General features: G+C 40.6%; 1 protein-coding gene across 1 annotated transcript in view; it reads right to left on the bottom strand.

Annotated features, from left to right (window-relative positions):
• Window positions 1-6,478: 6,478 nt before the first annotated feature.
• PRTFDC1 (phosphoribosyl transferase domain containing 1) overlaps window positions 6,479-23,969 on the bottom strand; it is a 93,069-nt gene continuing 75,578 nt past the window's right edge. The window contains exons 4-9 of the mRNA XM_004425293.3: window positions 23,216-23,281; window positions 13,814-13,831; window positions 12,345-12,427; window positions 11,842-11,888; window positions 8,863-8,939; window positions 6,479-7,738 (exon numbers count right to left, since the gene is read on the bottom strand). Coding sequence (XP_004425350.1) covers window positions 7,691-7,738; window positions 8,863-8,939; window positions 11,842-11,888; window positions 12,345-12,427; window positions 13,814-13,831; window positions 23,216-23,281 — 339 coding nt within the window. The 3' untranslated portion in view covers window positions 6,479-7,690. The remainder of the gene's footprint in view (window positions 7,739-8,862; window positions 8,940-11,841; window positions 11,889-12,344; window positions 12,428-13,813; window positions 13,832-23,215; window positions 23,282-23,969) is intronic.

Below are 23,969 nucleotides of genomic sequence, written 5' to 3'. Positions count from 1 at the left end.
CACATTTCCTAGAATGGAGGTCAGCAAACTTTTTCTGTAAAAGGCTAGCTAGTAAATTTTTGGCTTGGCAGGCCACATCTAGTGTCTATTGTATATTTTTCTTCCTTTCTTTTTCTTTCTTTCTCTATCTCTCTCTTTCTTTCTTTCTCTCTCTCTTTTTCTTTCACAATCTTCTACAAATAAACAACACTCTTAGCTTGCACACCATATAAAAACAGGCTGTGGGCTGAATTTGACCTATGGGTTGCACTTTGCTGACCCCTGTCCTAGAAGCAGAGCTGGAGAAAATGATTGAAGCACACTCATTCTTTGGCGTTGTATTGAGGGAGTGCTCTGAGGAGAAAAAGAGTGATGGTAGCAGGCCAGGACAGGAGAAGCTAAGCAAGGAGGTGATAAGCTTCAGCCTGATCCTACAGGGAGTTCTGGAGCATGAACTGTACTACAGAGAATCCCACTTGGCCTTTCATGGTGCTCCTATGTGTCTAAATCACTGTCTATGACTACCTGGGGGAGGTTGTATATCTCCAGGGAGCAGAGAAGGGGCAACTGTGTGCTGCAGGAGCCAATACTCATGTAATCTGAGGATAGGTACACCAGCCTGGAAAAGAGGGTCCACTAGAAGAAGAATAACAAAACTAAAGTGGTTTCTTTGGAAAAAAAAAAAGGTATTAGAAGCAAATAAAATATAGAACAAAAAGAGGAAATGACTGTATACGCATTGAGATTTTTAAAAGTAATAAAAATTTCAATATACAGAGAATCCCTATGTTATACAATTGTTCCAGAAAACAGAAAAAAAGTAAAAGCTGATGTCACCTTTTTTTTTTTTTGAGGAAGATCAGCCCTGAGCTAACATCCATGCTAATCCTCCTCTTTTTGCTGAGGAAGACCGGCTCTGAGCTAACATCTATTGCCAATCCTCCTCCTTTTTCTCCCCAAAGCCCCAGTAGATAGTTGTATGTCATAGTTGCACGTCCTTCTAGTTGCTGTATGTGGGACGTAGCCTCAGCATGGCCGGAGAAGCGGTGCCTTGGTGCGCCCCCGGGATCCGAACTCGGGCCGCCAGTAGCGGAGCACGCGCACTTAACCGCTAAGCCCCTGGGCCGGCCCCTGATGTCACTTTTTGAGGCTAGAATAATCCTGATTCCAAAATCAAATAAGGATAATAGAAGAAAATAAAATTTCATTTCATATTTGAAAGTAGATGCACAAAAATAGTAGCTAATGAAATCTAGTTGTATAATTACCCAGAGGTCGCTGAGTGGGGCTGAAAGTTCCAACCCTAATAACTTGGTCTATCTGGTGACAAACCCCATCCTGAGGCTATCTAGGGGTCCCACTTTAAGTTACCTCATTAGCATAAACTCAGATATGATCAAAAGAGGCTTATTATGAATAACAAAAGATACTCCTATCACTTTGGAAATTCCAAAAGTTTAGGAGCTCTGTACCAGGAAACAGGGATAAAGACCAAATATATTTCTTTCCTTTTTTTTTTTTCACTGAGGAAAATTTGCCCTAAGCTAACATTTGTTGCCAATCTTCCTCTTTATTGCTTGACGAAGATTTGCCCTGAGCTAACATTTGTGCCAATCTTCCTCTATTTTGTATGTGGGCCGCTGCCACAGCACGGCTGCCGATGAATGGTGTAAGTTCGTGCCTGGGAACCGAACCTGGGCTGCCGAAGCAGAGCATGCTGAACTTAACCACTAGGCCACGGGGCTGGTCCCCAAGATATATTTCTTATTATGCCACATTATCCTTTCTTATCCTCATCTGATTGTCCTCTATAAGTCTGTAGACATACTTTCTACAGTGTCCATAAACTTAGTCCTATGTACTGAGTACTGACTCAGCAGTCCCACAGCATTGATTCAATTTCTGGCTTTGTGTGACCCTGGGTAAATGATTTGATCTCTCTGATCCTCATTTCCTTATCTCTAAAAAGGAGATGCCAATTGCTACCTCTGAGTTTTGTGCTAAATATTAAATTCAGTTATTGTCAAATTTTCGTATATCATGTGATCCACAGTAGTTGCAGCCAAGTCTTTCATGAAATGTCAACACATTCAACGCCTGGGCTTGACTCTTTCACAATATGCTTTGTTATGCTCATGATAGATCTCTTTTGAATTTAACTATAAGGATGCATGCAGTCACCCACTAGCTAAGTAGCTATGTAGTATAAATCATTTTCCCAGGCTATTGATGAATATTCTTCACATGGCAGCCTTGTTAAAATACAGATAAGACAAATTACATCAATTTCTTTTTGCAGTCAACCAACTCTGTCATTTGATATTAGGAGATTAGATAAATCAGACAGACCAGTTTTTGTGGTAAAGCCATGTTGGTTAGTACCTAGTAATCTGTTGTTTTAAAAATGATTATTAATTGATTTGGTGAGTACTGCTTCCAGTAGAATAATATATATAGACAGGGTTCAGTTTACCTAGTTACATTTATTTTGTTTTAAGGAGACTCATCTTGGATTATTTTCTTAGCCAAATTATTATGCAATTTCTTCATATAAGTGTGGAACTATTTCTAAAATGTCAGTATGAATTTATATTTATAGAATGCTTGGCAAGTAAAAACTATTTTACTGGGACCGGCCCCATGGCTTAGTGGTTAAGTGCACGCGCTCCGCTACTGGTGGCCCGGGTTCGGATCCCGGGTGCGCAGCGATGCACCGCTTGTCTGGCCATGCTGAGGCCGCGTCCCACATACAGCAACTAGAAGGATGTGCAACTATGACATACAACTATCCATTGGGGCTTTGGGGAGAAAAAGGGAAAAAAAGGAGGAGGATTGGCAATAGATGTTAGCTCAGGGCCAGTCTTCCTTGGCAAAAAGAGGAGGATTGGCATGGATGTTAGCTCAGGGCTGATCTGCCTCACAAAAAAGAAAAAACCAAAAAACAAAAAACCAACTATTTTACTATGTTTTTTTATATTTCAAACTTAAGCCCCTTAATAGAAATAAAACTACTTTTTCAAAGTCTTCTTAATCTATTCCAAACACTACTGGTGGGAAAACATGTATTTCTCTTCGTAATCAGTGTGTGCTACTGTCTGGTGTTATTTGTGTCATCTTATATTTTCCCACATGGGTAGGTAGTGTTCTGTAATTCTTAAAAATCTATGCAAGCAAGCATGTCTTCAATTATGGCCACAGCAATCTAAATCCCGTCCCACTTGATCTTTTTACAATATGTTGCTGCTATTCTTCCATTGAATGGTGGCAGTCTATGTTCCCTCCCCTTGAACTAAGACAAATTTTTGTTACCTGCCTAGACTAACAAACTGTGGTGGAAGTGAGCCTGTGATATGAGGCAATAAGGCTTTCACCTGCTTCTGTCTGTCTCTGTGTGCGCTTGCCTTTGGAACCCAGCTGCCATGTTGTGAGGAAGCCCAAATCATACGGAGAGACCACACAGAAGAATTCCAACTGACAGCCTCAGCTAAGGTTCCAGCTAACAGCCAACATCAACCACTAGACGAGCCTTCAGATCAGAGCTAGCCATAGAACTTTCTGTGATCATGGAAATTTTGTGTGTTTGTGCTGTCTAATACGGTAACTTACTACCACATGAGGCTACTGAGAAATTGTAATGTAGCTAGTCTGAATGAGGAAGTGAACTTTAAATTTTATTTAACTTTAGTTAATTTAAATTTAAATAACTACATGTGGCTAATGGCAGCCACATTGGACAATTTAGTTTCACTTGGTTGTAAACCCTCAGCCTTTGAGTCTTCCAGCCGAGGCAACAGAACAACATGGAGCAGAAACAAGCCACCTCCACTGTGCCCTCTCCATATTCCTAACTCTTATAAGCCATGAGAGATAATAAATAATTATTGTTGGTTTAAGCTACTCAGTTTTGGCATAACTTATTACACAGCAATCAATAATGAATTCTCTTTCTGCTATTTTGTTTGTTTTTGTTCTCTGCAGCAAATAAAAATGCACAAGTCTCTCTCATCTTTTAAAAGCTCTCTAGCTATGGTTATGTCTCTCTTCTTCTCTTCACAGCCAGGTTTCTTGAATGAGTCGTCAACACTTACCATCCTCACTCACAGCTTATTTACTAGTCAACACCCACTAGGCTTTCAATGGAAATGAGGTCACAGTAACATTAGTTCAGGCTTATTTCCCCCACTTGGAAAATGCAGGACTTCAGCACTCTACCCTGTCTTTTTGTTCTCCTCTACTTATTTCTGAGAAAAACCCACCCTGACAGAAAAAGCCACCCCTTCCTGGCTGAGAAATTGCAAAAAAAAATTCTTTATTGAGTGGATTAGAAAAAGACACCCCTTTTAGAAAAAGGCACCCTTTCCTGAGGGCTGATGTAGTCCTTAGCTAGGGTCCATGGCTTGGCAAGTGGAATGTGGGCTGGATTTCAGCCCTCACTCGCTCCCCTCGGTCAGGCGTCCTTGCACAGGGCACCAGCAGCACGGGCTCTGCAACCATACGCAGTAGCTGTGTTTCCGGGATGCTCCAAGTTTTAGCACGTGTCCATCAACATTCCTCTCATGGGCTACTCTGGTCTCCCTGTGGATGCCTGGGACCCATGAAGCCTCTGGAGGATGGCATTTTGTGAAACGTCCTGGATGTGGACACCCTCTCCAGACCTTCCCAAATGGCAGAACCCTTGGCATCCTAAAACGGAGCTGCTTTCCCACCTCTCCCCGTGCCAAAGCGAAGCCATGATTTTCAATGAAATGAGGAGAGTGGCCTGTCTGACCCACTGCATGGCACCAAGGCTACCGTGAAAACTGCTCTTTCAGCTGCGTCTTTGTCTACTTCTCGCCACAGGGTTCAGAACCAATCCCAGGGTATGACTCGGGTCAAGAAACAATGCAGCCCTCTTCCTGTACCTGCTCTTTCCTTTCTCTGCATACCTCCCAGCATCAATGCACCAATCTCCCTTCCACAATCCCCTTTTCCCTTCATGAAACTAGCCTGCCCACCAGTCCTCAAGTGTCATCTGGGGACCCAAAGGAACTTTATGATAGCAAAGTAAGTAAAACTCCCAAATGCTATTTTTGCCCAAATTAACCAGACATCTGGGTGGAGACTGTGGTTTAGGGTTTCAATTTCCTAGAACATACTACCTCTATTATGAAAGTGAGGAAATATTTCCATGACACTGGGTTTCTAGAAACAGGATAGGTTACCTTCTTTCTCCATTGGGAAAACACAAGTTTGCCCCATGAGAGGCTTAGGAAATGCCTGCTTATGCTCTGACAGGGCTGTTTTCACTGCATCAGAAGTCTTGAAACATGGCAAACCATGTTATATCCAAAGACATCCACAGGTTAAATGAGGTACCTCACGATGTGCCTATTTGCAGTTCACATTGGGGGTACATGGTTCAATATGTGACACATTCCAGTCCAGTAAGAAAGGGCCAATTTATAATGAGGGGTTCTAATTTGTTTGCAAGATCCTGAAGTATTACTAATTATGTGACTGTATTATTGTAGTAAAAGTATTACTAATTTTTGTAACTGAATCTAAATTTTTCCAGTGAAACATGCCACACACTTTTTTCCCCCTACTAATCAGCTTTGGAATACTAAATTAACAAATGCATTCATTGTTAATCAGGCAATAAGCTTTTATATTTTTGGTCTAGGTTGAATAAACTCAGTGGTATTAAATAGACCAGAGTTTTGCAAGAGAAAAGGAAATATTATTTTGCCCAAGATGACATTGTTGGCTATCACTGTCAAATTATTGTCTGATAGGAAAAAACTGCAGGAATGATTGAATGTACATTTAAGGGATTTTTCTTTTTCAGCATTAACTCGCACCAGTTCTTCTCAAAATCTTGTGAAGTAGATCAATTTCCTTTCTAATTTGAATAAACATACAGTCCTCAAAAACGATATAAATATTTACTAAAATTCAACATTTTTAAGAAAATATTTTAATAATACATACTTTATGGATAATTTTGTACCTAAAATCAAATGTGCCTGGATTTTTCTACATCCTCTGATATAAATGTGGCATAGTAGAAAATTATGTTCAGAACATTAATTTTGATATTTCAAGAAATTGGCCATTAGACAGAATTATCAATCTGTAACTTGGATCCCGAGTCTTCGATGGAACAAAGCTAGAAGGAATTCCCTTTGCTGGTTTCCCCGTTGGAATATCTGGGTGTGGTTTATTTTCTTCTCTCACTGGAACAAAGATATGCAGGAAAATCTTCTTTTACAACTAAAATTCCTTGTTCTTGCAAACAAGCTTAAGGAGCAAAAAAAGAAAGCCCCAGATCAAGTCTGGCTTAATCATTTGCTTACACTGGAGTATATATTGGATTTTTTCCAGGTTAACAAAAATAAAGCCACAGGAAAGATATATGCAGTAGTATATTTAAGCTACTGGCTGACGCACATTTTAATGGCCTAAAGTGTATAAAAAATATGAAGGAGGAAGAAAAACAGTAAGCAGTTATGAAACATAACAAGGTTTCTTATTCTTTTTTACTTTAAAGGAAGCTAGAACCTGAGAACAATATGCCCACATACGGTTTAGAGCCAAACAAAGGCTGCTTAGTTATTTATTTTGCATTTGCTCTTTTTAGAAAGCGAGAAAAAACAGCTCTATTGGCACTCAAGTTTATTTTCAATTAGAATCCTCATAAATTAGAAATCATCTCATAAAACAGTGAAGACGGAAAAAATGTTATCCAGAAAAAACTTTAAGTCGGCTTGTTTTCTATAGTGGTTTGGATTTTGTGATCAATTTTATAAGGCCACTTAGAAAAATAATTCTACCTCTGCATTCATGTTTAGGATAATACATAATAGTGTCTTGTCCTATGATGGAAATAAGAGGAAAAATTTATACTCACTTAGTTTCGAGCAGTGAAAACACTTCCCCCTCCTCCCTAATTCTGCCATTTGCTCATGTCTCACATGAATAAAAGGATGCCGCTTAGAAACCAGGGCCTTGCTGCCATTGTATTTTTTCTAATTAAAATTCACAGTATTAAACACAGTTGAGTACATCCATGCATACACGACATACCGTTATCACATACCGGAAGCTCCAATCAAGAGCACTGAGCGAAGGCTCATTTCATAACATCATTAAGATGCATTGTATGCTGTGGTTCAGAAAGGCTTTGTCAAAGCAGATAATCATGGCCTGTCAGAAACACGCAAACAGAAATTTATATTAAATTGTCCTTTCCCTCCTTTTCTAGTTTGGGAATCTAGTTGCGTTCGCAGCAGACGGGCTCAGAGCCTCACTTAAAAGGCTTCCAGGTTCTTAAGATTGCGAAATATTACCAAAATAGAGTGTGATAAAAAAAAAAGTTAAGTAAAAAATATTTGAGTAACTAGGTGGGGGTATAGTAATCAAGTATAATGACTGTATCAAAACAAAAGAAGGTGTAGCTCGGGAGTGTGAAGGTAGGTAGAATGCGTGAGTCACAAGGTGGAGTGTTTAATTTGGAACAAGTCACAGAAAAGCATTGCTTTCCTTTCCTTAAGAACCTTTGCTACTCTTTATGTTATAATCTCAGAAAAGAAAGCTCTCTCATTAAAACATTTTTTTCTTTCATATCCTGCTGAGAGAAGAGCCCTGGGGAGACAAACTTTACAAGTTGGCTTCCTGAGTGTAGTTGTAAGGATGATGCTATCTGGAGATTCGATGGTGAGAAGTGACTTCTTTAGATTCGATACTTTTCCTTGCCGTGCTCGTTGATCACGCATATGTGCTGAAAAAACAATAAAGGATTTAAATGCATCAGTTTCTTAACAAAATACGAGGTGCAGAAAATTCGATGCAGTAATAACAGAATGTCATCTTGTACTTGGTTACTGTTCGTTTAAATATATATGTATGTATTTATATGTATATGTGCATACATATGTATACATGCACACATATGTATGTAAAATCTAAAGAGATCCTTTCAAGTGCTTGACAAAAGTTTCTTCGTTGTTTTTGTTTTGAGCTCTTTTTGGAATTTGGCTTCCTAGGTCTCTAACAACCAGAAATGCTGAGGGGGCAGTATGGTAGCCATGGTGGAGACAGAAATCTCCTACTGGTAAAATTACAACCTCAAAGGTGAATGGAGCAACAGCAGTGGTAAACACAATATTGACTCCTATTCGACCCTTGTTGGGAAGCAAGAAATGTGTCAGGAATATTTTGATTGCAAGCAACAGAAACGGAGTCAGGCTAACAACGTAAGCAAAAAAGGGGGGTTTATTGGTAGGATGCTGGGGTAGCTCACAGAAGCAAAGGAAGAGCTGAGCAATGAAGCAACTGGAAAGCAGGAATGGGATAGCTCCAGACCTCAGTCCACGGTGCTTGTGGGTGCTGTATCTGGGGCACTGTGATTACAGGGGCTAAGCCCCAAAACCTTTGAGACCAAAACCTTTGGTCTCTATGACTTTTGTTTTTAGTTTCTAATTCTTAGGCGAGGAAGAATTTTTCCCAAAGGGGGAATAGTTACGAGCTGCATGCCACTGTATTTGGTACCTGCTAGATTTCAAGCACTGACACAAAACAGTTTATGGAATATTGATTATTATTATGTTTGGGTGGGCATAGGCAATGACTATGGAGAAAAATCAATATCAAGATGTAGTCTGCTTTTGCTTCCTTATTTCTTTAGTACAAAATAGATAATCATAATTGCTTCCATCATCCGAATCCCTACCTTGCAGAGTTGTGGTGGGAATTGAGATTATGAATGCAAAGTGCCCAGAATATTCCTGACACAGAAGATACTCAATACGTAGCAGCCATCATTACTACTATTTCAATAATTTAAGTTTATGTCACTGTTAAGTTCTTGTGAAAAAGGGATAGGGATTTGCATGCAAGACTTACATTCAGATCTCTGAAGTATTCATTGTAGTCTAAGGCATAACCCACCACAAATAAGTCTGGAATCTCAAATCCAGCATCTGAGTAGAGAGAGAGAAAAAAACAAAGGAACAAAATTTAGATAACATAAGTATAAAGCCACCATATGCTATTGTTGGCTCTTAAACTGGGAGGACCTTGCATTTAGGCAGAAGCAAGTGAGAAAAGTGATAGATAACACATAGGATGAGCCCAATAGAACCTGGACCAGCGTGAGTATTCAAGGAGACGAGATAAACAAGCAAACGTATGACGAAGAATGGCTGCACTCCTGCTGTATAGACAGCACTGAGAAAGGGCTCAGGCAGCCCAGCGAATAACGAGAAGTATGCACGTTAGTCACGTAGCCCTGTGGTTCCAAAGCAAGCAGTATCCAATGACATAACACCAAAGGAAACACTTTGAGAAGCATGAAGTGCAGTTCACACAGAACGTATTATAAGACTGCAATATGTGAGCAGGTGCACAGGCTGTTGCAACTAGGAAGCCATCCTCCCACTGTACTCAGTGTCCTCAGCCAGATAAAGGGCTGGAAAGCAAAACCTGGGCAACAAGATGAAAGGAAATGGGCTTGTTCAGCTGGAGGAAGAGAATCCTAAGGGTTATTCTAATGCTAGTCTTTGAGTCCACAATGCAGATGATATTAATTAGCTCTTTATCTGTATTGAGGACAGAATGACAGGAAATGGATTTAAATGCAGTACGAGGTACTTAGGTCAAGCAAAGAAGAATTTATTGAAAGGAAGATGATTTTTATTGAAAAGAATCTTTCAGGACCCAGACAATAACTCTCCTTCTTCAGAGGTCTTGAAACAGAATAAATGTGCCTATGGCCCAATGATTTTTCAAATTCTTGCCAGTTTTTTAGAATCTATGCTTGTTTATTACAGTATTGCTGATGAGAGATATACTTGCTTACTATTATGAAACTGTACTTTGGTACAGTCAGTGGACTTACAGCATGGAGAAAATTATCTCCAGGGCAACTACTCACCACCATTTTGATCCCTGGGACCAAAGATGCTTTCACGTGGAGAAACCAACTGGTTCCTACTCGCAGAAAGTGCTAGAGGTGAGGGACTCATTTTCTAGGGGATTGCATTATGTGTCACTGTTAGGAAGCCCGTTTGATCCCTCCAAACTGCAGGTTTCTTGAGAAAAATAATCAAAGAGGAGATGCAAAAGCAGAAGAAAAGATGTCTGAGCATATAAAAGACGCCATTGAGCATATCGAAGAAAGTCATTTACGGGAAAGGAGCAAAAAAGTACAAAGCCTCAAATCCAGAGAGAAAGAAGAAACAGAGACTCTGAGCTAGCTAAAAGAATCTTAGTGAATCCAAGGAAACCCTGGTTGTAGTAACGACAATGATTTTACAGTGAGCAACGCAATCCTTACAACAGTCATGGCAACTCAGCCTGGGAAAAGTCAGTTCAGAAGGCCCATCAGAGCGACCTATCACTAGCTGGTAAGTGGAGGCAGTTCCTACATCACACTTGCAGTTCCAGATGTCGCTTGCAGATGTAATGCAAGAGTAAGAGCAGCGATTGGAACCAGACTCCCTGGGTGCAATACTGACTCCACACTTACAGCTATGTGACCTTGGCAAGCTATTTAACCTTGTTGTGTTCAATTTCTCATCTGTAAAATGGGCATAACAATAGCACCCAACTTAGAGGAATGTTGTGAGGATTAAATGTGTTAATCTCTGTGTAGCTCTTAGAACAGTGTGTTGGATACATCCTAACCTCTTACTGGTGTCAGCTGCTATTATTTTATTAATGTTGTGGCTATCAACGAAACAACAAATTTGTAATTAGTTGGATATGTCTGAAGTGAATGTTTTTCAAATTCACTTAAAATTTTATCTATACAGTATCTTACATTAATTATTTCTTTAGAAGGTTTCTGTTTACTAACCTTGTCCAACCTTAGCTACACCCCGATTATAGTCCCCAAGCCAGGAACTGGACAGGAACACGCTATGGGGTCTATCAGCCCAGAACTGCCATTGTCTAGATTTAATACATCCAGCATAGGAATGAAACTTGTTTTGACAATCAAGAGTCACTGGCACGTGACCATCCATAGCGTGCTTCTCTGGCTGTAATGTTTGTTCAGCTTGCTGATGAGAATTGTAGCCAATTTATCCTAGAGACCTTGGAGCAAATGTAAGTTATAAAAATCAAGCTGAAGTCTGCCTATGCAAGTGAAAAAAAAAATCGCCTCTAGTGTTAGAATAATAAATAATCAAGCTGCTCGTTTATCTTTGCTGGCATTAGAACGATTCGTCTTATGGGGAGGAGGCAGGAAAGTGCCCTAGATGAGGCTAGTCCTTCAGAACACATGTCTGAAGTCAAGCGTGAGGACAGGATCTAGACCTATTTGCTCTGCTCATTCTCTGTGGTATTGAACTTCTGTTTGGAGGTGGCGGGAGATGTCTGGGATTTCCCCATCTGTGTGCTAAACTTCAGGCTCGCTGAAGGTCAGCATTGTGTATTGTCTGGTAACACTTCCTGGAGACAGTATGAGAATCCCGCTGATCCTTTACAGCGCCTCTCCATGTCTGATGGGTGGGGACAGCGGCCAAGGCAGGAATCCTGTCCATCTGAGTCAGCCCTGTGGGGTCGAGTCTCCCTCTACCCTAATATTCTAAGAGGTTTCAGGAAACCGATTAGCTGCGTTCTTTGGAGTTAAGGTGCTATGGAAAACCTAAGAATAGAAATATCCAATGCACACAACAAAGATGCAAATTAGAAAACTAAAACCCTCATTATAAAGGGTTCTATCCTCCCTCACAAGGCTGGGGAGACCACGGGGAATGGCGGGAGTATCAAACCTCTATAGCTTCCACTTCACACGGAATTCGGGCACATAGGAATTTCTTAAACACAAAACAACACCATCAGCCAACCGACCAACCAACAAAAAGCAAAAACACTTACAGTCAGGTCTAAAGCCATCACTTCTAGGTGTTCTCTTCACCAACAAACTACCATTAAAAGAAAGGAAAGCTTTAGTGATCCAGATAGCATTTCTGTGAATTGCAAATAGAATTAAACATCATTAAAATACGTATTTAAAATATGTATTTTTTTTCCTTGAGCTAACACATGCTCCTGCAGCACCACATCAGTGATTCTGGATAAAAGGAAGGGAGGGGGGCGCTGGCACCTGGGCTCAGCCAGCTGCTCCTGGAAACAGCTAATGGAGGCATCATAAAGAGGGGCTCAGACACACAGCAAAGCATGTCTTCTTCCTTGCCCTCTCTCTCCGGCTAGCAGTCAGATGGGCTATGCGTTCAGTGTGGTCAACCCATAATACCCCAGGGCAAAGGGTCACTGGTGTGGAATAGACTGCACTCTTTGGAAACAGCATCCTGTCTCAGCGTCCCTTCTAGGCTTGTTGGGAGAGACAGAAACAACGAGGATGTGAATGTCCGACTCACCTGGCTACCTTAATCTTCCTGGGCTTGTATTTCTCTATGCCGCTGAGCAGTGCTTTCATGGACCTCCCAGTTCCAACAACATCCTTTGCAAAGAGGACAGACAAATTCAACCAAATGCATTTGGGCAGCATAACAGATCTTTCACTCAGACAGATGCTTATATTCTTTATTAATAATGCATCATAATCAGTATTGCCATCAAACTGGAGTGAAAACAGGAGGAGGAGTTGGTTATATTTTTAGACAGGGGTTTCTTTCTGGAAGCTGGGTTTGGGGGAATATATTGATGGATATTTCCTCCTTGAATCCTTGAGCTGTGTTGGAAGGCTAAATTCAGCCATTGGAGAGCATGTGGGGCTCCTCACTGAGTACACTGGGACTTGCGCACGCACATTGAAGGACCAAGTTTGACCCTGAGGTTATGTCACACAATACGAGACGCATGAATTTTCATGGACATGGGATGTACATCTGAATACACTGAATGGATAAACACCTCCCTCTTGCCCTCCCCGCTCAATAGGGGATTCTGTGGCTGGGAAGTGAGATGTGTCTGGACGGCAGCTGGTGACAGCCCGTGAATTCTGAGGACGCAGGGCTGCAGTGAGCTGAGGCTCATCTCCACTGATGAGGTGCTACACAATTAGAGTAGAATGGGCAGCAGAAATTTATTGTCCTTGGGACAGAAATCAGCTGTCAGGAGCTGATTATCAAAACAACAGGTCTGAATTTAGCCCGGGTTGGGCAATTCATTTGGCTAGAGGGTCTACTTCATGGGTTGTGTCTGAGCCAGAAGAACTGCAGATACACACGGCACACACAGTCAATTGTGTAACAAAAGCTTGAAAACAGCTCTCTTGAATTTTTGCCAGCTGATAAGACAGACGTGCTCCTGAAAGAACATGGCCATTTGCTGTATTAATCCACTGCAGCCATAGGGTCCCTTCTTTCTTCCTTCCTGCTGTCTCTTTCTTTCTTTTAATAGAAAAACTAATTAAATTAAATCATAGCTTTCCTTTAGATTGCCATTTTTAAATTAATCGTATTTATGATTTGGATGCTGAAGGTAGAATTGCTCAAAGTCATTAGGGGTCATTAGCAAGAACACTGAATTAAGGGTGAAGAGAGTCCTAACCTTGGCTTTACTATTAAATAAATTTGGTTCTGTGGGCTAGTTTTCTCTTCTGTAAAAATGTCTGATTCATAAATAGGTATAAGAACCAATTTAGCCCTGTGTGAAATTAGACATAAAAAAGGACAATGTGCCACACAACTATTATTGCAAAGCTTTCTTTCTAAGTTATTTCAAGTCAGTGATTCCAGTTTGCTCCTATTCAATAAGTTTGGAGAGTCATGCACACAGTGGGAATTCAATAAATCCTTGGCCAATTTGATACAAGTTCTAGATTTCAAAACTCACCATTAGATTCTTTCAATTTCCAAATATGGGTAAGGAAAAGTCAACTTACCTCAACAACGAGGACATTCTGAAATTAGAAAAAAAACAAACAACCCAATTATTTAGAATATAATGCAAATCTGGCTCACAAGATAAACACACATTTTGCTTTCAGTTAGAATTTTACAATTCACTTAGCTGGTCCTCTCCCATCCATCTAACCCAAATGCCTGGAGGTAATCTAGGTATTCCAGATTCTTTTTAACAGTCTCTCTGAAATTACTTGGTGCTGCCATATTGGTATCTATATTCAGGTTAGGAGCAGGCTTATCTTAGACCCTGTTACCTGCCTGAAGAGCTGTTCATAGAGTCATCCCACCTCCATAATTCTGGCAAGTGCCCCCACCCAGCCTTCTCTGGGATGTAAAGCTTCCTGAATTTATCAGAAAAACAAGCCAACATAAACCATCACTAATGAAGACAGAGCTCTGTAGAAAGGATCATATATTCAGCTGGGACAGCCCTATTCCTGCATAGCCACCAAAATCATTGGGGATTCTGTATTTACTCTCGGATTTTCAACCCTGAGGAAGGGGGTGGGCTAGAGAGAGGGCTGTGAGGGGCCTGGTTTATATTTTTGGTGACATGGTTAGGTCTCTTGCCATATACTCTCAAGACATTCATCTACATCTCCCCTAATAACACTGATTATGTTTCATTTTAATTTCTTATTTGATAGCTGTCTTCCCCACTAGACTATAAACTCCATAAGGCTGGGAATAATGTTTGTCTTGCTTACTACTGTATTCTCAGTCCCCAGCATAAATACCTGCATATAGATGCTCAGTAATTATTTGTTGAATGAAGGAATAATAACTGATTATACTTATGAATGAGTTGAAATCAATCAGTTAAATGGATTAGTAGTTACATGTCAATACTATCCCACCAAATTGAAATTGGTGTTAAATTAAGACTGTGTTAATATGCCATTCCAATTAACTAGAGAGAATATTCCCTCAATGTAATGGTGTCTTTCTTTAGAAAACATTTCATTTATCGTTATGATTCATATAATACTTTAAAAATTGGATCAAGCCTTACACCTTGGGTATCTTACTTATGTCTAATGCAAAAGAGATTTAGGTAATAAAAATGTTAACCAACTAACCAAAAACTCTAAATTTGTACCATATTACTTTATGTGCCAAATGCATCTTTAGGTGGAAATATCTTTCCAGAAATGTTTTTCTCTCAGGTATGGTATTTTTGTTCGTTAAATCCATTAAAAATATCTTAATTTTATCATTAAAATGTAAGATTTTGTCCATTTTAAAAGTAGGTCATGCTCACAGTATCCTCTCTACCCTGAGAAGCACACTGACAGAGGAGTCCCCTTGGTATTCTGAATACATTCGCTATGATCCTGACCATCAACCCATAACAGTTAGTTAGGATGTGCATTTTTAGTTTGACTGATGCTTTCCAACCATGCCTATTAACCAACCAGGATACTTGGAGAATACTTGCTTAATTTAATTTCCTAGTCTACGATCTCTTTTTGTTTCAATCTTATAATGAAAAACTTTTCTAAACTGTTAGCCTGTGCTCTTGCCTAATTAAGTAAGGGCACTGAATGTAATTAAACCTTTTTTTCCCGAAGTTCAGAACCTTGCAAAACAAGAGTCATCTTTGAAAAGATTAGCTTCAACTATAAGATATAGTGGTGGCTGGGAAGTGGGACTTGTTCGTGTACTAATACAGAGATATATTGTCAAAATTACCTAAACACATTTTTTAAATCAAAGTAATGCACATACGTGTTCAAAATCAAATAGAACAGTCTAAAGATTTTATAAACATTGATGTGTGTCTGTTTAATGTATTTTAAAAGACATTACATACTTCAAAACAGACTAAGTTATCACGATATTCTTTATTATGCATAGTCAAAATATTATCACATCTAACAAAAATGACAATAATTTCTTAACATTATATAAAACCTAATACATATTTAAATTTCGCCAATTGTCCTTAAAATGGTCTTTGTAGTTGGTTTGTCCAATCTAAGACCATGCATTGGATCTTTAATTCTCTTTTAATTTAGAATAGTATTTTTTTCTATACTTCTATTTCTCAATTTAACAATTTTAGACATCATCTACTTACTATATTACATAATAGACGAGAATTTAGTTCTTTTACACTAGCTCACTTCCTTTACCATCCCTCAGTGCAGCTGCTTTTTACAACTATTATCTTCTTGTACTGCTTACCTTTCTTCCCACTAAAGAGTCAAGTAGTGTACTATATTTATATTTCCTTTTAGAGCTTGTTTATTCTTTTCTTGGAATTCCTAATTGTTTTTCTTATCATCTTCCAGTCGTTTTTTATATTGCAATAATCCTCTATTTTTTTTTTAGCAAGCTCTTCCTTCTTGGAAGAATTATTACAAGGAAAACGTTGGTTAATTATGGTTTAGTTATATTTCTCAGAGGATTCTGGAGGATTAAGGAATGGGTTGATAACATCTGTAACAACACAAAGAACTCTCTGAGTTAGAAACAGTATTAAAAAAGTAAAATTATTTAGTGGCTCATAATACAAGGGAATACTGTGATAGAAAAACCATCTGCTATTGAAAGGGAATTATGCAGACACCTAGAGTTCCTTAGTAAGTTATATATATGGAGCAGTCATTACATATATATTTATTTTCCTTTACAGAACATCACACTATGTTTTCAAATTCTTTCATTAGTGTTATACGCTACTGTCTGGATTTTCAGTGGCCTACCTGTTGTGTGAAAAGCCCACCCCACCAAAAGTGATGCCTTGAGTACCTTTGGAAGCCTGACTCTGCCATGCAAAATAAGAAGTAGCCCAAAAGTAGAGAGAAAGGGACTACCCCAACATTGGAAGCGTTTTCACTAGTGTCTAAGAGAATTGCTCTCTTTACACTCTCATGTACCAAGATTAACTCTACAAGGTAAGGGACAAAGACTAACTCAACTTTATACAATCAATACATAACATGGAGACCAGCATATAGTAGCTGCTCAAGAAATGCCTATGGAAGAAATCAACAATTCTGACCTTGTTTCTTTCACTTCCTTTAGTTCCTTATAATTTTGATACATCCCCTCCATTTTTTCCTTAATGATGTACAACTCCTTCTTTTTTTTTTTTTTTAAGATTTTATTTATTCATTTTTTTCCCCCCAAAGCCCCAGTAGATAGTTGTATGTCATAGGTTCACATCCCTCTAGTTGCTGTACGTGGGACTCGGCCTCGGGTTGGACGGAGAAGTGGTGCCTTGGGACGTGCCCGGGATCCGAACCCGGGCCGCCAGCATCAGAGCGCGCGCACTTAACCGCCAAGCCACGGAGCCGGCCCGTACAACTCCTTCTTAACTGAGCTATAATTAACGTCTACTGCTTTTAATTTTGCATTAAGCAATCTGCTAAAATTCCCAATGTTTTGAGTGGGCAGCCTTGGGAATTTTTTCAGAATACGCTGTGCCTCCTAAACATTTCCAATCTGATTACTCCGATCACTGAATCTGAGATGTTTGCCAGTTACTGTCTTAGTCATCTCATCACACCTCGCTCATTTCCTCCCAGAAAGCCAGTAAAATCGGCAGCCTGGGAGCCGAAGGCAAAGATTCCCTGGGGAATCTCTGGAGCGTGTTCTCTCTTTGCTATTGCATGATCCTGATAGAAGCTAATCACGTTGAGTTTCCCAAAGAAAAAGAGAGGAAGAAAGGAAAGAATGATACAAATCTAAATGATTTTCTTAAATAGGTTATTCCGACTTTTAGTCTTTTAAAATGCAAGATGATTAGCACACCACAGTCTAAGCCCCAGCAGTGTAGTTTTGCGGCTGTGGTCACACCAAGCAGAGGGATGGCAGTGGTGATGATGAGCTGACTGTGGATGCCGAGCAGGAGTGGGAGTGTGAATATAAACCCCATGGAGAAAGGAATGTAGCTCAGCATTTCATTTTATGTGATAATTCACAAAATTGCCAGAATCCTCAGTCGGTGGGCATTTCCATTATTGTTCTCCGCCTAGTCAGAGGCAATAAAAAGGAATGATTTACATAGTTAAGGCAGCCAAGGAGAAAATTTTGGCAGGTTGTGATGCTTCGTTCTGGCATTTGATTAGGAACTTATTTGGGGGGAGGAGGGGCCCGTCTCCCGAAATCTTGCACTTAACCTGCACATCTGTGTTTTCCCATTGCCAGATTTGGGCCTGTTTCCATGCATTTGGTTTTATTCCACCCTTTCAGAGATTTCTCTTGAACATGAATAAAATCTTCTTGCTTTAATGGATACACACATTTTATGAAGTGCCAGAATTAAATCAACTTTGAAAAAAATCAACCAGAGAGCATGTTGTGCAGACAGCTCAAATACCCTGAGTAAAATGCTTTTAACCTTGTGAGCCGAAGAGGCCATTTAACTTAGACATTGAGGGCTCCCTTTATTCAATGGCCATGACCTATTTAGAACCATGACTCAGCCAGCCTCCCTGTGAGCTTCCTTCCCTTTGCTTTAAAAAGAAGAAGGAAAGAAGGAAAGAGAAAGAGAGAAAGAAAGAAAAGTCAAAAAAAAGGAAAGAAAGAGAAAAATGCATTGGGCTGTATAGAGTCTCCTTTTTCCAAATATTTTAACTTGCATATCTTTAGAGGGCTTAAGAAGTTAAATAGTACAGTTATAAGGTTTATAATGCATGGAAAAATTATTTTCTCAGGAGAGCCCCATTCCTTCTCTTTTACTCTTTTTTTTTTCTTGAGGAAGATGGGCCCTGAGCTATTTGATATGTGGGATGCCACCACAGCACGGCTTGCTGAGCAGTGCGTAGGTCTGTGCCCAGGATCAGAACCTGCAAACTCCGGGCCACTGAAGCGGAGCACGTGAACTCAACCACTACACCACCAGGCTGGGCCTCCTTCTCTTTTACTCTTACTTTGCTCACATAGTTCAAGTGCTCGAGCTTGCCCCACCCACACAGCCTCCCAACTGGTTTCTTTACCTGGAGTGTCTCTCCCTTCCTTCTGTTAATTCTACCCTCCTGCCAGGTTCATTTTCTCAAAACACAGCTTCTTGATGTCACCTCTGCTCCACTTTTGTGGCTCCTCTTTGCTTTTCTGAGCAAGTTCAACTCTTTATTGAGACATTCAATGTATTCTACAAACCAAATCCAATTTACATTTTCAGTTTTTTAAATTACGATTTCCCTATTTTTGACTAATTTCCTTCAGTCACACTGGCCCACGCCTGTCCTCTGGCTCTCCTATTTCCTCCCCTTCATCCCCCAATCCTTCTGTTCTTCCTCCCTCTTCTGTGTCAGTCCCAGAGTTTCTGGTCCCAAGTAAAACCTCACCCTGCTCTCCTAAGACAATTACAGTCCCAAAGATCGTTCCTTCTGTGGATTTCTTTAAGCTCAAGGAAAGAGTCTTGTGTGGAAAGACCCCTGGAGCTGTTCCCTGGGTGTCGAGCATTAAATAAGACAAGATGTGTAAAAGTCCATGGCAGAGACATAATATAATGATAAAGGTACGTCAATGTACATTTGTTGATTGAGAAATCGCGTGATGACGATATGAGAAGGGAGAAGCCAGGTGATGATCTGCAACAACCCCCCCATCCAGTGCAGACATTTACCGCGGTTTCAGACTCTCTTCCACAACTATTACCAAAAGGACCCACTCATTGCTGGGCGCCCTTTCCTTTTAAGTTTTTTTCCAGCTGGTATACATTCTGCATGATGGAAAGATTCTGGAAGCACCTCTGAAATTTATTTTTAAGGTTCTCTCAAACTCTTAATGGAGAGCCTGTCTCCGAAAGGCTGAAGAAGGGGTGAGCAGGGCAGGCCATACAAATGCCTTCATCTCTTTAAGGAAAAGGAGATTCCAAAAGTTAGGTGAAACTCGTTTTACTTCTCCACCTCCAGGTGTGTAGCATTCACCAACTCAGTTCCCTCTTGAACCTCTTGTGACACGGAAGCCCTTCTACTTCTACAGAGAATGCTCCCTCACTCAACACCTTGCTCATCCAACCCCAAACCAGCTGGTTGACGTATCCTTTGGTGTGACCAGGTGGGCTTCTATTTACCATTTCCCTCCACCACATCCTCCCTTTCCCAAACTTAACTGAAAACTTCTTTCTGATTTCTATCTAAGAGAAAGGGGAGCCTGCACTCACTCAGTCACCAAATACTATTCTGAGCTGTCACGGGCCAGGCACTGTGCATGATGCTGGAGATGCAATGGTGAAGGAGACAGGCATCGTCCCCGCCCACATCACACTCACGTTCTGGTAGCGGACACAGGCAAATTAAAAATAAGCCCTCAAGTAAACACTGCAAATTGTGGAAAGGGCTCCAACGGAAAAAAGGGTACTGATACAGAGATTAATGGGGAATGGGAGAAGCTTAGAGGGGAAAAGCATGTGCTCACTGTAGACAGAGTCAAGGAAGGCCTCCCTTGTACAGGGGACTTTAGGCTGAGACCTGATGGGTAGGAGGAATATGGATTCCAGGTAGAGGCCACAGCTTGTCCAAAGTCTTGCAGGAAGGAGCTTAGCCAGTGTGGTTATAGCTCTGTGAGGAGGGGGTGTGTGGGGAGGGAGGCAGGGCCAGATGACACAGGTCTTAGAGGCTGTGGTACGGAGTTTGGATTGTAATCTCAGAGCACTGGGAGTAGGGTTGCCAGGTAAAATACAGAACATCCAGTTAAACTTGAATTTCAGGTAAATAACAAATAACTTTTTAGCTTAAGTTTGTCCCAATATTGCATGGGACACACTTACACTAAAAATTTATTCATTGCTTATTTGAAATTCAAATTTAATTGGGCATCCTACTTTTCATTTTATTTTTTGCTAAGTCTGACAACCCTAATTGAGAGGCCACTGTAAGATTTTCAGTAGGCTAGTGATGTGATCCAATTTGTATTTTAATAAGATCCCTTTGGCTGCTTCTTGGAGAACAGCTGGGAGAGTAGCAAAAGTGAAGTGAAGGTAGACCCTTCAGGGAGACTGCTTAGGCTGTCATAGCTGCCCAGAGGAGGGGCAGTGGTGGCCTTGCCCTAGAAGACCAGTGCTTCTCAAACTTTAATGTGCATAGGAATCATCTCCGGATCTTGTTAAAATGACTTAATTCAGTAGATCTGGGGTGGGATCTGAGATACTGCCTTTCTAATAAGCTCCCAGGTGGTGCTAACCTTGCTGATTCCTAGACCAAAGCGTGGCAAAGTACGTGTGGCCCATTGGCCTAATCTGGCCTATTGCCTATTTTTGTAAATAAAGTTTTATTGAAACACAGCCGTGTCCATTTGTTTGCATATTATCTACAGCTGCTTTCATGCAAGACAGCAGAGTTACATAGTTGCAACAGAGACTATATGACCCACAAAATCTAAAATATTTACTACCTGGCTCTTACCTAAACGTTTACTAAGCCCTGCCCTAGACCACATTTTGAGTAGCAAGGGTGTAGACTTGGGTGATTACCATAGGGATGGAGAGAAGGGAGCAGATTCAAGATACATTCGAAAGCACAGAGTGCGCCCTACACCGGCTCGTTAACCATTCCCTTCTGATGTGAGCCTAGGCACCCTGAACTGCAGAATCTTTAAACCGAAGCTGTTGTGACAGTTGAGAACCTGGCTAACTGATGATGATTTATCTTAGAAATATTTACCCAGTGCGTTCTAAGCCCAATGGGTTTACTTGGCACATGTTTAAACGTCTGCAGAAATGCATCTATGCACACACGGAGAGCGTGAAGAAACCATGAAATAGCACCCAGGAAACTGGCAGAATCATTTGTCGTGCTAGCAAAAAGGAAGCTGATTCCTCCTTGTACTTACTGCTGGCTGGATTTCCACCTCTCCTACCTGAACTTCCATGATCTCCACTTTCTCATGGGGTCTTTATAGTAATTATAGGAGGGGGTACTGAGTCACAGGGCTGTCACCCCTTCTGCTCATTCCACTCCCAGTAAGAAACTACCCTTTCCTCAACCTCTTCTCTATCTCTTAAAGGAAGGGAACATCCAGTGCTCACCTAAGAGAGAAATCACTTTACAATGAAATAGAAGATGATCTCAGAAGGAAGGAGAGACGGACCACAATTCTATATGCAAATTTTTTCTTGGCATTCCTTTGGGATTCTTGGAGTTGTCACTTCGACAGACTCCATGCTAAAAGCACAAGGCACGATATTTCTCTCGTGTAATAAACCTGGAAGGCAATGTCATACAACAAAGTACTAAAATAACTTACCATTTAAAGACCACTCCAGGGCTGTTACAATTTATGAATTTCTGGACATTGCTTTGAATATTTTAGCTTTCTAGGATGTTATTTTATGCACTGATGGAGTAACATCAAATGATGGCCTAGTGATACATTAACATCGATAAGTTAATTCCAATTTCTATGGAACATAATTTACTAGTAGACAGCAACTTAACATTTGGATGCAACAATGCTGTGTTCAGAGTAGAGGGAAGTAAGCTGTTTTGTAGATCGAGTCCTTGTGGCACTGTGGTGTTCCGAATGTTATTATATACACATTTTTCTTAAATGTGGCTGCTATTCCTTTTCTCCATCCTGGCATTGCATAGCAATACCAACCACAAATATGAGAGATTAAGCTTGTGTAACAGAGTGATCTATTTTACTTAGAAAGCTGAAGTCGTTCAGGGATGATGAATACAAGATACATCAGGAGAGCTGAACAAAAGAAAATTCTGTGTTGGTTTCACTCACAGCAAAACTTGCATTTCAGGTCACATTTCCATAAAGACCATCTGCTTATGAAGCAACTCTTCCTTCCAATGTACATATTCATGTCAGAATCCACACAGTTTTTTCACTTATTTATTAAGCATTGGCAGGTTTGGAACTCCATGTTAAAATTAGAGGTGTTTGTTCCATAATCTAATGAGTTACACTCTTCTTAATACGAGGAAAAAAAGGCAGAGGGCTGAAAAATGTGCTGCCAAGAAGTCCTTTTTTATTCCCTCTCCAAATTCTGTATATTTCAACAAACCTGTTTAAATGTCTGCCTGAAGCGCCTAGGTGCTGAGGCATAGATGAGAGACAAAAAGCAGACAAATAAAGGAAAAAGCTTCCTTTTCAGGAGGTACCTAAAAGAGTGAGGAGAAAAGAGAGAGAAGCAGGAGGACCAAGGGGTTTTGTAATACAAGGTTGTCTGAAATAAGATTGGAAGGAAGCTTGGAGAAGAGAGATTTGGTCAGCATCACGTCCTGGAAGCATTCTAAAAGGAGTGTTTTATAAAGGAGAAATCATTCAAAGGAGTCACACAGCCATTTGCATGAATTAGCAAACCCGGGAGAGCGTCTGAAATGTATCACAAGTGCTGACCTGAAATAAAGGTCACTGTTTTCCCCACGACATCAAGACATCAATGCGTGCTGAGCAGAGTTACATTAACAAACCTTTCCAGCCAGTGTTGAAAGATCACCGCCTCCAATTATCTGCATCTCATCCATGGCCTGGTCGTTCTAAAAGAAAAAGGGGGGGAGGGGGAAAAAAGGGAAGACGGTATTTTACTGTACAAGAAAACCTTTAAAGCACGTTTTCCCATCTACCCAGCGAGTGGCTAGATTGCGCCTTGCAAATATAGAACAAATACCTAGTACAGACTCATGGTTGCCTATGGTTACCAAGAGCCACTCTCTGGCTACTGTGCTTGAGACAAAGCATTCTAATGGCTGGGAGGGAGAGACTGTGTAGAGAGGGGATGGAAGGGGTGGAGAGAGGACAAAAAAACCTAATTTTGGAACAAAAAACTATGGAAGGTGTCTGAAGCTCTCCTGAGGCAGATGGAATTAGAGAAGACAGTGATACTCCTGGACTTCCCTGGGGTGGAGGGGGCCACAGAAGCCCCAGGAGTGGGCCGAGCATTTGTCAGCTGTGCCAACAAGCCCCACTCACAGCCCTGCAGTGGGGAACAATTAGATTCTGGTTCCCAAAGAAATGACTCCCTACCAGTGCCGGTCCAGTCCCTCCTCTGATGTCCAGGGTAATTCTAACAGGCCACGGGTCAAGAACTATTGTACTTCGACCTTCAGACATGAATGGTGAAGCCTCAGGAACTTTCTGCAGTTCCAGGAATATGAGACCCAGAGCCATGTTTAGAAGATTTTTTACTCAAATCCCATTAGATGTTATGATCATTCACTTCCCTGA

This window comes from Ceratotherium simum, chromosome 32 (genome assembly GCF_057802395.1).
Source record: "Ceratotherium simum simum isolate JZ-2026a chromosome 32, ASM5780239v1, whole genome shotgun sequence".
Classification (NCBI taxonomy): Eukaryota; Metazoa; Chordata; class Mammalia; order Perissodactyla; family Rhinocerotidae; genus Ceratotherium; species Ceratotherium simum.
This window is presented reverse-complemented; position numbering and strand designations above follow the sequence as displayed.